This window comes from Protopterus annectens, chromosome 9.part0 (assembly GCF_019279795.1).
Source record: "Protopterus annectens isolate FY-2018-M chromosome 9.part0, PAN1.0, whole genome shotgun sequence".
Taxonomy (NCBI): Eukaryota; Metazoa; Chordata; order Ceratodontiformes; family Protopteridae; genus Protopterus; species Protopterus annectens.
This window is the reverse complement of record NC_056743.1, coordinates 614965601-614981216: the sequence shown is the minus strand read 5'-3', so window position 1 is coordinate 614981216 and position 15616 is coordinate 614965601. Positions and strand designations below refer to the sequence as shown.

General features: G+C 39.2%; 1 protein-coding gene across 1 annotated transcript in view; it reads left to right on the top strand.

The window, feature by feature from the left end:
- The window catches only part of LOC122810551 (major histocompatibility complex class I-related gene protein-like), a gene marked incomplete in the record, with an annotated part of 1143023 nt that extends 1131617 nt beyond the window's left edge, over window positions 1-11406 (top strand). The window contains 1 exon segment of the mRNA XM_044082133.1: window positions 8882-11406. Within this exon segment, the coding sequence (XP_043938068.1) occupies window positions 8882-8910 (29 nt within the window).
- Between the last annotated feature and the right edge of the window lie 4210 nt (window positions 11407-15616).

The window sequence follows — 15616 nt, the reverse complement described above, 5'->3', positions numbered from 1 at the left end:
GGGAATCAACCCAAGTGTGATGACTGCAACAGTGAAACACGAAGAACATAGTACAGTTGTGTACACTTACCATAAATGTAGATGTTCGAGTATTCACTGTTGAAGTCCTGATTACCCTCCCTCCAGCCCCCTGACTTTTCCATACTTTCTACCTTATCCTCTTTTTTGGCCATACCTTATGGCAGTGGTATTTACTTTTTACTGGAGGTGTTCCACACCATGTAATTGCTTCCTGTTTTTGGGGGCTCCTGATGTCTGGGGCAAGAAAAACTGATGTAATGGTGTCGGCTGCATGATGTTCATCATGTTACCCTGCTGCAGTGATCACACTTGGGTTATCCTGTCGTTGGGCGGTCCCGTAGTCGGCCTGAGTTCCAAAGTCTTGGTCCGGCGTCGGTTGCTGTCACTTCTTCCCTGACGTCAGTGCGCCGGGGTATATAAGAGGCATCCGATGCCATTTTCTTCAGTCTTTCTTGCTGCGCGGTGCCCGAAGCAGAAGCAGTTCGCAAGTGCCGGTCGGCCGACACCTGAGATTTTTGAATCGAGTTTCAGTCCGAAGTCTTCAAAGCTAAGTACCCCATTGGGGAACCTTTTCTTGCCTCAGTCCGATGTCAGAAAAAGTTAACAATTGTATTTCTTGTGGGAAGCAAATACCTCATAAGGACATTCATTCTTATTGTATACCTTGCCTAGGCCCAGACCACAACGTCACCTGTTGTCGGTTTTGTGCTAGGTTCAATAAGCGAACAAAAAGCGATGCTTTGATTTCGCTCAACACTACTTCGGTAGGAAATTTAATTATACTATGCCGTCGGAGCAACCGACTACCGGCATGCATAAAAAATGCAAAGATAAAGACAGGCAGCCTAGATCCAAGCCAGACTCCGAGGCCTCTGCTGGGCCGGTCACCAGTTCTCCGGTTTTCAGTGAGGCGCCTACGCAGCCCCTGACGACCACAGAATTGGAATCCCAGACCGCATTGGATTCTCAAGCAGAGAGTACTAGGCCAAGGCAGCCATTTTCTTTAGCCCCTACCGACACCATTGCAGAAGGAGAAACCGGTGCTGTGGAAACACCTTCGGTTACAGAAGGTGTCTTTAGACCGACTACTCTCACCATAAAATCTTATGCTAAGCTTAAGACTCCTTTAAAACCTAAAAAGACTGTACATCAGTCTCCAGTTCAAGGCCCCATGCCTAAGAAACAGATGCTTAAGGTGGCTGAATATTTGATTACTCTGATCAGGGGTTCCCAACCCCCCCCCCCCCAGACAAAAGGCCAAGACAAGAGGAGGATTATGCCTCCTCTGATCAAGTTTTTATTTGCTCAAACTCCTCTGAGGAACAGGATTACTCCTTTCCCCCTTATGAAGATTCTGATGCTGAAGATTCCATTCCCTCAGCATCTCCCCCTGAAGACTATTCTTTTGGGGAAACCTTACATACCATGAGGGAAAATTTCCACTGGGAAGGTCAGGATTACTCCGACTCAAAGAAAAGGCTCCGAGAGTTTCTTTTACTTCCCCAGCACAGATCACTTGCTATCCCTCCAGTTTTAGATACTGTGGATGATGTTTACTTAGAATCTAGTCTAAATACAGATTCTCTGCCTCCTGCTCCAGCCAAACCAGACAGATATTATAGAGTGCCTGACTCACACAAATTCCTTTACAAAAGCCCTGTTGCTGACCCAGAAACAATCTCCCAGGGTCCCAAAGGGGCTAAGGCTTCTATGGAAAAAAACCCTGTGCCCTCTGAAAGGGACTCCAGAGCACTAGATAGGTGGGGGAAGAAAATTTACACCTCAGCTACTCTAGCTATGAGAGCATTAAATTGTCAATTTCACATGCTGAAATATCAGCAATTCCTAATGTCTCAATTAAAACAAAAGATGAGCACACACTCTCAACAGTCTGAATTGAAGGAAATGCAGGATCTGTTGCATGCAGCTGAACAGGTTGGCAAACATACTTTACAATGTAGATTTGATTCCTTGAAGCTTCCTGTAGAGCATCTGTTACTGGGTCTGTTATACGTAGGCATGCTTGGTTAAAGGAACAGACTCTGCCGGATCATGTTAAAGCAAAATTACTACATGCAACTTTACAGCAGGATGTCTTATTTGGTGTTAAAGCAGAAGAGGTTTTAAAGAAAATGGAGGATAAGGCAAAGTCTATGCAGAGAGTCAAAGATTTCTTACAGGTGCAACCCCCTCGCTTCAGCAGAAATTGGCCAACAAAAAATTGGTCCTTTCCAGCTTCTGACAGACCACAGAGGGGTAAATACAAACGCCCAATGGGCAGAGGTCAAGCATAAATCCCTTACAAACCTCGCCAATGGGGCACTGCAACACAGAAGGGAGGAGAAGACAGGCCTTAAACTACTAGAAGACAAACACAATGACTTAACCCTCAAACTGCCAAGCAAAACTCGCTTGGCAGCTCCCTTGGGAGGAAAATTAGCACTTTTTGCAAACAACTGGCGCATCATCACAAAGGGCAAATTGGTCCTAGACATTATCTCACAAGGATACAGATTCCATTTCCACATCTTGCCAAGAATAAAAGGAATGCCAAACCTGCCACAAAATCAATGGGCAGAGGCACAAAAACAAATTGCAGCTCTGATGAACATGAGAGCCATTCAGCTGGTACCTACAAAGGCGCAAGGCCAAGGATTTTACTCAAGGCTCTTTCTAGTCCCCAGAAAGGACAATGCATGGAGACCCATTCTGGACCTTTCAATTCTAAACACCTACTTGCAAGTACCCAAATTCAAGATGCTAACACTAGAGCAACTTCTTTCCATGTTGGGCAAGAAGGCTTGGCTAGTAACGTTGGACCTCAAGGAGGCATACCTGCATGTCCCTATCAGACAAAATTGCAGAAGATACCTCCATTTCATTGCAGGTTCAACTCATTACCAATTCTCTGCACTGCCTTTTGGCTTATCTACTGTGCCCAGGGTCTTCACAAAATGCCTGGCACCAGTAATTGCATACTGCAGACAAAGAGGAATTCAAATATACCCATACCTAGACGACTGCCTCATCCAAGCAGAAAGCAAGGACATTCTCTTACAACATCTGGCATTTGTCAAACACCTTCTAAGTTGCCTAGGGTACACAGTAAATGAAAAGAAATTAAAACTAGTGCCCTCACAGAACATGACATTCCTGAGTGCCAGCTTGAATACAACGGCCCAGATGGCTTATCTCACGCCAGACAAGCAACTACAGCAAACTCAATACTTCAAAATAATGGCAACAAAAACCCAACTCCCTGCAAGAAAAATTCTGCAGGCCTTGGGATTCATGGCATCTTGCATACTACTAATACCATTTGCAAAACTGCATATGAGGAAATTACAATGGTACCTGAAAAGCGTATGGACTCAACACAGCCACAGCTTGGAAACAATGATACCTCTCATTCCCTGCCTTCAACAGGAGTTTCTATGGTGGTCACAGGCATGTCACCTCAACAAGGGTCAGCTTTTCACCTTACCCCCAGCCAGGCAAACTATGACAACAGATGCATCGGACTATGCCTGGGGGGGCACACATGGCAGGACAGTGCTTTCAAGGCAGATGGACTGCAGATCAAAGATATCTGCACATCAATCAAAAAGAAATGCTAGCTGTACAGAATGCTCTGACAGCCTTCAAGGACCTCTTACATCCAGGACAACTTATTATAAGAACAGACAATACCACAGTAATGTGGTACATAAACAAGCAAGGGGGTACACACTCCTACCCTCTATGCAGGCAAGCAATGACCTTGTGGAACACAGCACTGACTTACCAAGTTCAATTACAAGCACAGTTCCTACCAGGAAGAAAGAACACTTTGGCAGACGACCTAAGCAGGAACATCATGGATCCCCACGAGTGAAAACTGGATCCACAAGTATTTGCAATGATAACTCAAAAATGGGGGTGCCCGGACATAGACCTGTTTGCCAACCCCCAAAACTTTCAGCTACCAAAATTTTGCACAAGGACATTCCACCATCAAGCTTGGAAAGTGGACACACTCTCATTCAGTTGGAAAATGTTGACAGTATATGCCTTCCCTCCACTGCCCCTTCTAACAAAGGTGCTGCTGAAAGTCAGAATGGAGAGACCACAAATGATACTTATTGCCCCAGACTGGCCACGCCAGCACTGGTACCCACTACTAAGGAACATGGCCCACGGCCCACCATGGATTTTACCACAAATTCCTCATCTGCTCACACAGCAAGACAGTCAGATTCTACACAGCCAGCTCAAGACCTTAAATCTGGCAGCATGGCAAATCACCTAAACAACCAGCCAGCTCCTCTTTCACAAGCTGTTATGGATGTCATTCTGGAGGCCAGGGGGCCCAGCACCAGGAAAGCCTACTCAGACAAATGAAAAAGATTTTGCACCTGGAACCAAGCTAAAGGTCAAAATCCCCTTGAGCTGGACATACCTCAGATTCTACAATATTTAACTGAGCTGTTGCACAAAGGACTTTCCTTTTCATCTATTAAAATCCACGCCTCAGCTATTTCAGCTCACTACAGCATGGATCCTCCCTTATTTTCACATCCACTTCTAAGGCAGTACCTCAGAGGGGCCAAAAACATAAGGCCTCCCAGGAGAGCACCAACGCCAACTTGGGACCTCAATTTTGTTCTGAAAAGCTTACACTTCCACCTTTTGAGCCAGCTTTCTCAGCTGATTTAAAGTTTATATCATGGAAAACTGCCCTGCTGCTAGCAATTACTTCAGCTAGAAGAGTCTCAGAGCTATAGGCACTAATGGCAGTGGAGCCTTTCCTCATTTTTCATCAAGACAGAGTCTCTCTACTAACTAACCCCTCCTTTATGCCAAAGGTGGTTACCAGTGTGGCTCTAAATCAAACCATCCATTTACCCACTTTTTTCCCAAATTCACAGAACAAAGGTGAAAGACTCCTGCACTCCTTGGACATTCACAGACAACTACGTTACTACTTGGATAAAACAAAGGCTTTCAGAAAATCTGACCAGCTCTTTGTATCATATGCTACAGCATCACAAGGAAAGGCTGTCTCAAAACAGACCATTTCAAAATGGATAGGACATTGCATACCTTTTTGCTACACCCATCATGGAAAACCAGTTCCTGCTAGCATAAGGACCCACTCCACCAGGGCAGCAGCTACATCTACAGCCTTCCTCAGGGGGGGTGCCAACCAAGGATATTCTGGAAGCTGCAACTTGGAGTTCAGTACACACCTTCACCAAACACTATCACTTACCACTATACTCTAAGACTAGAGCTGGCTTCGCCACTGCAGTTTTGCAGGGCCTACTAGCCTCTTCTAACCCTGTTTGATTCCACGTCCCATCCTTAGCTTTGGGATTCTACCCAAGTGTGATGACTGCAGCAGGATAACACGATGAACATAGTACAGTTTTGTACCTACCATAAATGTAGATGTTCGAGTGTTCACCCTGCTGCAGTCCAGGTTACCCTCCCTCCATCCCCTCTAATCTAGCTGAAACCTTTCTATGCCTTTAAATCTGATACAACCTTTGTGGTGTATTTGCTTATAGCTGGAAGTATGCTTTGTTTGTGCTTCACTTTTATTTTTTGATACTATGTAGTGACCTCCTATTGGGGGGCACCTGACATCTGGGGCAAGAAAAACTGAAGAAAATGGCGTTGGATGCCTCTTATATACCCCTGGTGCACTGACGTCAGGGAAGAAGCGACAGCAAACGACACCAGACCAAGACTTTGGAACTCAGGCCGACTGCGGGACTGCCTGACAACAGGATAACCCAAGTGTGATGACTGCAGCAGGCTGAACACTCGAACATCTACATTTATGGTAGGTACAAAACTGTACTTTTTATACCCCTGATGACCTGACGTCATGAAAGAGGTGACAGCATCTGACGCAGAAATCCCAAGACTCTGGTATTCGGCTGACTGAGGGCTGCCTGCAGGCAGATAACCCAAGTGTGATGACTGCAACAGTGAATACACTCGAACATCTACATTTTTGGTAAGTGTACACAACTGTACTTTCTGTGGATCTTGACACAAATACCAGTGACAATCAAGAAGCTAAGAAATGAAAGCTGCAATGAAGGATGACAAAGAACTGCAGGTATTATGTTAAGCCATAAGGTCAGGATAGCCAAGCAGAACAAGCAATGTCATTCACTATTCAATCTATATAACACATTCATAGAGGAATGCTCCTGCTTTCAGGATCTGTTATTCATTTCAGAAGTGATAGAGATATCCATGTCAGCTAAAGGATCAAATTCTACTAAAGGTGCACGAATTACATTTAACATTGTCTAATACAAAAGGCAAATAGAGCAGACGTTGAAAGATTGTATCCCTGTCAAATGTGTAGGGAACAAAATCAGAAAAGGAAGTGATGCCTCATGAGTTACCAACATTGCTTTGGATGAATGTGGGGGAAAGTATGAAGTGACTTATTTCAGCATAACAGCTATCGTTTTGTACTGTGGTGAGTACTGTTTAACTATCTAAAGTTATTGAACTCAATGACATACTCAATGTTTGCAAGATATGGAATACCAGAACATGTGATATCAGAAAATGGTCCAAAGATTATATGATAAGAGCTAACAGTGTCAGATAATGGTCCACAGTTTATATGCCAGTAGATAAAGTTTTCTAAAGCATGGGAATTGAACATGCTGCATTGAGTCCACTGTGTCTGTGATCCAGTGAGCAAGTCAAGCGCTTTATTCATACTGTAAAGAATATTCTGAAGAAATGTGATGTCATCAAGTCAAATGGACTGCTGTCATTACTAGAGTACGAGAATACTTTGATACAAGCAGTAGGACTGCCTCCTTCACAGTTATTGAGGATAAGAAGGCTGAAATCAAAGCTCCCAGCACCATTTTATGTAGTGCTAGGAAGCAAAATGCAAGTAACAGAGCTTTTACAGAGATGACAACTAAAACATGTGTTATTTTGACTGCACTGCTAGGATTTAGTCATTTTTGGTGGTACTGGATCAGAACTTACTCTGAAAAGCAGGAGTTTGAAATAACTGTGCTAGTTCATTACCAAAATCAAAGCTTGTTCTTGGAGATGACATGCAGTTGTACAGATGCAACTGGATACATTTATCGAAGATTCTGAAAATGTCCATCTGTGTAAGTCAGACAAATGGATCCAGTAAGACGATGTCAGGAAATTAGTGGTACTATCATGGAACCCGTCTTGGGCTACCATGAAACTAGCATGTATAGACTCTAGTAGTAAGCCATCTACTGAAATGTTATCTTATGTATGCCATGCTGCTGCTAAATAGAATGGTGTAGAACTAGAAAAGTACAATTGCTAATATACTCTGATCTGATCTGGCCTGTTTATTGACAGCCAACCCATATCTGTCTACATCAACCTCAGAATTTAAACTGTCATCCAGATGCACCCATCAACAAGCCCACTAGTCAAGACACTGTGGCTTGCAAGCTAAATCAGAATCTGCAAATTCTGAAAAGTAAACATTTTTGCAATACGCAAGCCCCCTCTCCACCCCCCCACACTCCTCCTCACAACTTCTGCTGCTTGTATGTATGAACTATAAACTTACACCATCATCAAAAGGGAAACAATCTGACCAATATGCAAGATTAAGAAAAGTTACTGAAGGTATTGGCATGCTAGCAAACTTGCAAGCCGCAGTGGTACAGCGGGTAGCATTGTTGCCTCACAGCAAGAGGTTCTCCTGTTCGATTCTCAGCTGGAGTGCCTTCTGTGTGGAGTCTGCATGTCCTCCCCATGGTCGAGTGGCCTCTGAAAGACATGCGTGAATGGGCGTGCCTTTGCTGAAGGTTGGGCGTCAGGCTGGCAACTCAGCACCATAAAAATCTACTGCCAATCATTAGCAGACTGGAGTGTCGCTGTGGCAACCCGTAACCGGGAAAAGCCGAAAAGACAAACATCGGCATGCTAGCAAACTTAATACATAGAAATAAAATAAAAACTGTGTTAAATCCAAGATGCTTTACATGGAATTGAAAATTTACTGCAAAATGAGTGTTTTTATCTTGAGACTTCATCAGACTTATTCAGGCCTACTCACTGTGCAGCAAATTTTCCCTGCATAGTATCCTATATTTAGCAGATGGTATGTGAACGTATACCTCTGTGATAATAATCAGCAAGTTGGCTCTTGACTTTTTTTCTTATTAGACAAGGAGACCGTGAGAGAAACTTGGTTTTACACTTCTTGACAGGTTGTCCACCGAGTAAAAGGAATGCAGCCATATACTCAGCATGGTAGACTCATCAAGAAACCATTCTAATAAAAGGACAGAACATAGTGTTTCTAGTTAAAAGTTCATCCTGTTGGGTTTTCTCACATGTATCAGACTAGTGTGTAGGTCATCACAGTATATTGATAAGTTTACAGAATTTCTGTGTGCATGTATATACCGTATAGTAGTAGAGGGGTGTCTTTTTAATTATGATAAAAATGATATTTCACATACCTGATATGATTCGTAGTACAGGTTTAAGAGATAGAAGTAATATGGGATGTGATTCATCTGATGAGGTGGGGTTCAACAATTCTGACTAGAGAGTCATTGAAGAAACAGTTTTGTCTCTGGTTTCTTAAGGCCTACATGAATCACCCTGTCACGTTAAATGTTAATGTCACTTTTCTTACAGATTCAGCAGTATTTCATTTTCCTTTTTCTTCCCAAAGAATATCTTAACATAAATAGTGTGCATATTTTTAAGTATTGCTGGGGTGTTTTTTGCACAAGTAATTATGTTGTGTCTGAAACCAAGTGAGTAACTGAAGAAAGACTAATTTTGGATTTACTTACTCTTTTTTCACTTTTAATTTCTTTTTACACAGTTTCAGCTTCCAAGACAGAAGTGAAATAACAATGTTAATAGCCTGAAAATACAGCCTGGAGTGTGAGAAGATGGAAGATGTTTATGATTCAAACCATATATTTTGATTGGATTATTCTTAAAATCTGAATATTTTGATGATGTGATTAAGCTGTTTATACACATTATTGTTCTTGTATTATTTTCAATAATGAGAAAAAGCTGACTAGGATACGATTAAGTAGTAATGACTAAGGTTATAATGAAGCCAGGGTGAAGGCCATACATGGGAGAAGAAGAAGAATTCTTGCAATGGAATTATAGACTTCTGAAGATAGTAACATGTTGCTGATTGCTTAGTGGGTGATGATAATATTTCCCAAACACGTGCGATATTTTCCTGAACAATTATGCATGGAAATAGATTAGCTATACTTATACAGTAAACTCTCAGTAAACCGGAAGTCAAGCAACCGGAACTCTCAAGTAACCAGGAAAAAAAATCGAAGACATACAGTACGATTTTCATGTGTTTCACTTTTCTGCCCCCCTCCCCCCACAGTAACATACCTTACATTTTTAAAGTTTTAAACAGGAAGATAGGAATAAATTCCCTCTCTCCCCAACCTAAGAACAAGTCAAACCAAACAAATAATATAGGGTACAGTGTTAGTCAGGTCTGTTTTTAATACTAACTCTCAAGCAACGAGAAACTATACAGTTGTCCGGCATCTACCAATCCCCATGGGTGCCAGTTAACTGAGAGTTTATAACATTTTAAGATTATGTCATACTTTGTATATTTTATATGTTGGAAACCTTCTCTATTTTCTTAAGATGTATGACATTAAGATTTGATCATGATCACCATGGAATCACTTTTAATGTATATATTATCCAAGCTTTTATTGACATCATGTTTTTTATATTAATTACATATGACACATTGCATTGACATTATGCTTATTATTTTGACATTATTTTATTAGGCATTTTAAATGTAAGAATCTTTATAAGTCTCAGTTGCACAATGCATGAATGTTAGTTTATTGTGAATGAGATGTAATTAAAAGATTGGTTAAAATGATTGGTACTGTACCACAGAACATAAACTCAGCCCACTTCAAGGAAATTAGGCTTTTTTCTTTTACTGAGAATTTTGGCAGCTGTTTCTGTACTTTCCTGAAGGATTTTATGCAAGCAGAGCTGATTATTAATTGTCATGGCTATGTGCTGGTTTTCTTATTTTGGTTAATCATATCTACTTATATAATGGATTTGACAGTTTTGGTGGGGTTACAAAGATAATGATATACTGTCAAGTACTTCTAAAGCTATTATTTTGAAAATGGAATTGGAATGCTAGCTGAATATCAATTATAAGATTTAGTATTTGAACTGCACATTTGACTGAAGTTACAAGATTACGTTGCGATAAATGATTGCAGGTGTTCTTCAGTGGAATCATTGCAGTATAACAAGAGGAGTCTCTCCTTAACTTTTCAGGCACTGAAAGTACTCATGCAGTGAACAAGATCTTTCATTCAGCAAAAAGAGTCTGCAATAACAATATCTAGATTCAGAAATAAGATTGCTGGTTTTAATAATTGGCTTCACAATGTTGCCATTTACAGGCATTCACTGCTTATCCACTCAATGAAATGAGATTCACTTCATCTTGATTAGCAGGTGACAGATCCTCCTCTTCCCAAGAGGGTGGGTTCTGAACAGAAAATGTCTTCCTCCCTTAGTGTCTTTCTAGACAAAGACAGGTTGTTTGATTTTATTCAACAGCCTAAACAAGACACTGAAGTGAAGGTAGTGCTCATTAGTGCTGTATTAGTCATAACAAAAAAGGTAATTTTTGAATGTTTTCCTGGGCCTGTAATGTGTGAAGATGTACTGTGTCACAGTGAGCTAGTTCAAGGATTCATCTAGTATCACATGAATTCTGGAATTTAAGGGCTATCTATCACTGTTTTTGAGCAAACATAAAAACACGTCATTTGCATACATAAAACCTTAAATGGCTAATGTTAGATGCCAACCCAGATGAAGAAATAATAGCAAATACAATTATTAAAACAGAGATGCAAGTGTTTTCCATTTTATTATCCCACAAAAACATGATGAATTACTTAATAAATTGACAACTTTAGCGGCTGATTGACAGACATCTTATTCACTGCACAGTCATTCTCATACAAAATGTTGAAATAAAACTTTTCAGAGATGACATTTGCAGCAGACAGACTGTTGTAATGTACATATTTAAAACAGAGATCCTGAGTGTCATCATGGAATGTAGATCTGACAAAGCAGCACTTGTAAAAATAGTAACTATTCTTATTCAGCTGTTAGTTCGAGAAAAAATTAGTTTCTGTAACTTTTAACTTATGTTGTAATTATTTGTTTTACAGTGTGGGGCTGATTGCACTCATTTTTCTTTTGTTTTGTTTTGTTATACCATTGTTTTTAAATGCTTCATTGGAGTTTATGTGGTAATGAAAATTCTTCAAATGAATAAATAAGTCTTGGGATGAGGAACTGCTTTAGAATTTCTTGAAAATCTTATCAGTAACGGATAGTGGAAGGGCAACATTTCATAACCAAACTTTAAGAACCATCCATTTCTTTAATGTGAAACCGGAAGGCATACTTAATGAGGTTTACTGCTGCAAATGCACCTTATAAAATGAATACAGTGCATGTTGCTGCCACACCCACCAGACCTTTAGCTGCTGTCATTTAAGCACTGGACATCAACAATCTCTTAAACACGAACCTATGCGATTTGAAATGAACAATAAATTTTGGAGAGTAGTGTACAACACTGATGTCTATGTCTGTACAAGGCCATGTGCAGGCCCCTCATGCCCACCCTTAGCATGTTAAGATGCTGTCTTTAGCTCCCAGTTTGCGACTGCCCTACCAGCACTGTCCATTCAAATTCTTACTTGGTAGCAAACTCATGTAGAACTAAAGTTTTTGTTTGTGAGACTGATTTGTTGTCCTCCTCCTTTTTGCTAATGCCATCCAGATGAACCCATTCGTTAGTGAACAATTATGTTTCCTATGAACTTGCCAGCACTACTTTGTCACTCTCCACTGACATTTAATGTCTACCTGAGCATGTAGGAGGAAGAACCTTTAGCCACTCCCCCCTTGACACCACTCATTTAGGTTGCTATTTTGGAAGCTTATAAACATCCTTACACTAGGTCTTCTACCACCAGTCAGCCATCCTAGGATACATAATGCCCTCTCCTAGTACTGTGTCAAGAATCTCCAGCATCTGACTAGACTTCCACCAGCAATCAAAAACTTGGGCGGTTGTTAAAGTAGAAGTGCATCAGCAGAACTAGAGTACAAAGAAAAGTGAACATGTAAAGACATTTTGTATTAAGGCAGGTGTTACGTATGCAGAAGCTCATGTGAAAATGCAGGTAACCAGGTAAGCATGAACTGTTAAAACACAACAATTATAAGTTATGGTACAAATTAAGTAGTTAAGGTTGCACAAGAACACTACTAGAATTAGAAGCAGTAGGCTTCCAGAGAAGTGAAGTAAGATTTAAAGATGGAATATAAACAATATAATTAAAGGCAGACAATACTGAGTTCCTCTGTGGGAAAGTATTTAGCAGAAAAACATACAAAGCCAAAAGCATACACATAAATATTAGTGAATCTAATCTGATAGTAACATATGAATAAACGGATAAGCTTAAAAGTGCTGCACCAGTTTGGAAAAGAAGATAGAAGAAATTAGAAAAGTAGTGGGGGGGAGGCAAATGGGGCACACACTGTAAGGGCAAGGTGTTAAGGGGCAGAGTTGGGAGATGCTGATCTGGACAGGGCTGCAAGACTGAAGAACGTGAGTGCCTTACTTGGTGAGTAGTATAACTTATGTAACCTACTGGATTTGTAGCAAATGGGTTGGTATAACTTTAAAAGAATGATTAGTACTGAACCTTTTTTTTTCTTTGATCATAAACAGGAGTGCATACTGGGGATGATAGCTGAAGCTACTCAGTGCAATAGAAGAGTTCCAAATTGGAAAGGAACTTTTATTATTATTACCATTTTTTGTATCAGGGAGAACAGCCCTGGCTACTCACTGAGTTCAGTAGAGGTGCACCAGATCAGGAAACTTGCACTGGACACTAGATGAGGTTGGAGGAAATGATATGGAAGATGATGTATAGAGTGAAATTAAATGAGGTCCATAAGTAATAAGGGCTATGTAGTAAGAAACAAAAGAAGAAAGGCACTATGAGAAGATTAACAGATTAATGAAGGTCATTCGTTTGTCAAAGGACATGTAGTATACAGAATGTTTGTCCCTGAAAAGCAATAGTAAACTATCCCAGGATTGGTGTGCTTTCCACTATCTTCTAAAATTAATACCATATAGTACCAGGAATAAGTATCCTAAGTTTTAAGATGTATTGTACATACATTTTCTGTCTTCTCTCTTTTCTTTACTTTGATAATAAACTATTGCAGCAATGTCATGCTTTGTAAAAGCTTCTAAAGTTAATACTATTTAATAGCAAATTAATGTTTGCTACCTTCTAAGAAATATTTTAAACTATTCCAGGAATGTCAAGCTTTGCAATAGCATCTAATGTTAATACTATATAGAAAAAAAAATGAATGTATCCTGTCTTCTAAAAAATATTGAAACTCCACAAAAATCGACAAACTATTGACTAATAAATCCAGTAGTACAATAACAAGTGCCGAACCACCGTTGATTAAAATCCAAAGTTTTATTATGAAATAGTGAAATGGTAAGCGCTTTCGGCTATGTATACTAGCCTTCATCAGACAATTTAAAACGCACATTGCATCAGTTTTAAACCTTGTGGCATATTAGCAGTTATCTAATTAGCCAATAGTAATGCAACTCATTAATATTCAACATCATTATGAACTTACTCAACATAAACATTCTCAGCATAAAAATACAGTTGTATATGATGTATTTCTGCTATTAAAAAATCCAAATATACTGTATATGTATTTTAGATATATGTTTTTAAACTAATGCAAATTAATTAATATGAAAAATATAAAAATCTGCTGAATAAAAAAAATATAAAAATATGTTTGTTAATTAAGTATATAATAATTGCTAAAACAATATTTATGTAAGCTGAATTTGTAACTGTAAATATCATTTATTAAAAGCTCTTAAGTTTTAATATGCTAGTGATGGAGATGGAATCATTTAATCCTGGAAATTGTGTGGCATTTAAATAAACCTGCCACCAATATTCTTTGGACTCTAAAATTAATTTCCATGGACCTCTCCTAGGGGATGGCCAGACTTGTTCTAATATTATGAAGACAAATTTATGTGTATCATTATGTAATATATGCCTGAATAAAGCATTGTTAGTTGATTTTCTAGTAATATCATGGACATGTTCGTAAATGCGTTGTTGGAAATGGAAATTAATTTTAGAGTCCAAAGAATATTGGTGGCAGGTTTATTTGAATGCCACACAATTTCCAGGATTAAATGATTCCACCTCCATCACTAGCATATTAAAACTTAGAGCTTTTAATAGATGATATTTACAGTTACAAATTCAGCTTACATAAATATTGTTTTAGCAATTATTATATACTTAGTTAATTAATTAACAAACATATATTTTTATATATTTTTTTATTCAGCAGATTTTTATATTTTTCATATTCATTAATTTGCATTAGTTTAAAAACATATATCTAAAATACATATACAGTATATTTGGATTTTTTAATAGTAGAAATACATCATATACAACTGCATTTTTATGCTGAGAATGTTTATGTTGAGTAAGTTCATAATGATGTTGAATATTAATGAGTTGCATTACTATTGGCTAATTAGATAATTGCTAATATGCCACAAGGTTTAAAACTGATGCAATGTGCGTTTTAAATTGTCTGATGAAGGCTAGTATACATAGCCGAAAGCGCTTACCATTTCACTATTTCATAATAAAACTTTGGATTTTAATCAACGGTGGTTCGGCACTTGTTATTGTGCTACTGGATTTATTATTCTAAAAAATATTGTATGTCAAAGTCTTGTCCTTACGTTTTTGTCTATAATAAATTGTTCTCTTGGAGCTTTTCTCCCCGGCCTTCACTGAAAATGGACTTGTATCCAGTTGGACTCTCCCAGTCAACAAATGTAAAAATAAAAATAAATACATAAAATAGTCAGCAGTGTTTCTGAATACAGAAGCAAGTTGTCATAAATGTCCCTGTTTCCACTAGTCTTTTTTTCAGAAATCTGTTTACTCACTTAGATGCCCAGGGCTTATGCTGGCAGCTATCCTAGGACAATGTTCCCAGAAGTGAAGTTTACATATGAAAGTATTTAGTAAGAAGGAGATTGTTTCATTAATAGGTGTAGAAGAGCATAGTGGTGCATACAGAGACTAAAGAGCTTCAATAGAAAGTGCAATCTCTTTTTTTGGAGAAGCCTTTTGGACAGACCCAACAAGATATTCTTGAGAATCATTAAAAATGGTTAAATGCTTATTAGCCTTGCAACACATGCAGTCAAATTCTTCCTGTTAGCTCTTCCTCTTGCAGACTAGTTCAACCTCTCTGAATGTAGATATGCCTGCTTTGTGTGTAGGCTGAGGTATTTTGCTAAGTTTCAGACAATATCACTTGTCCAGGAATCCCCTGCCAAGTTATCCAAGTGAATGATCCCCAGTGAAACTACAGCAGTCCTGACTACTAGCCA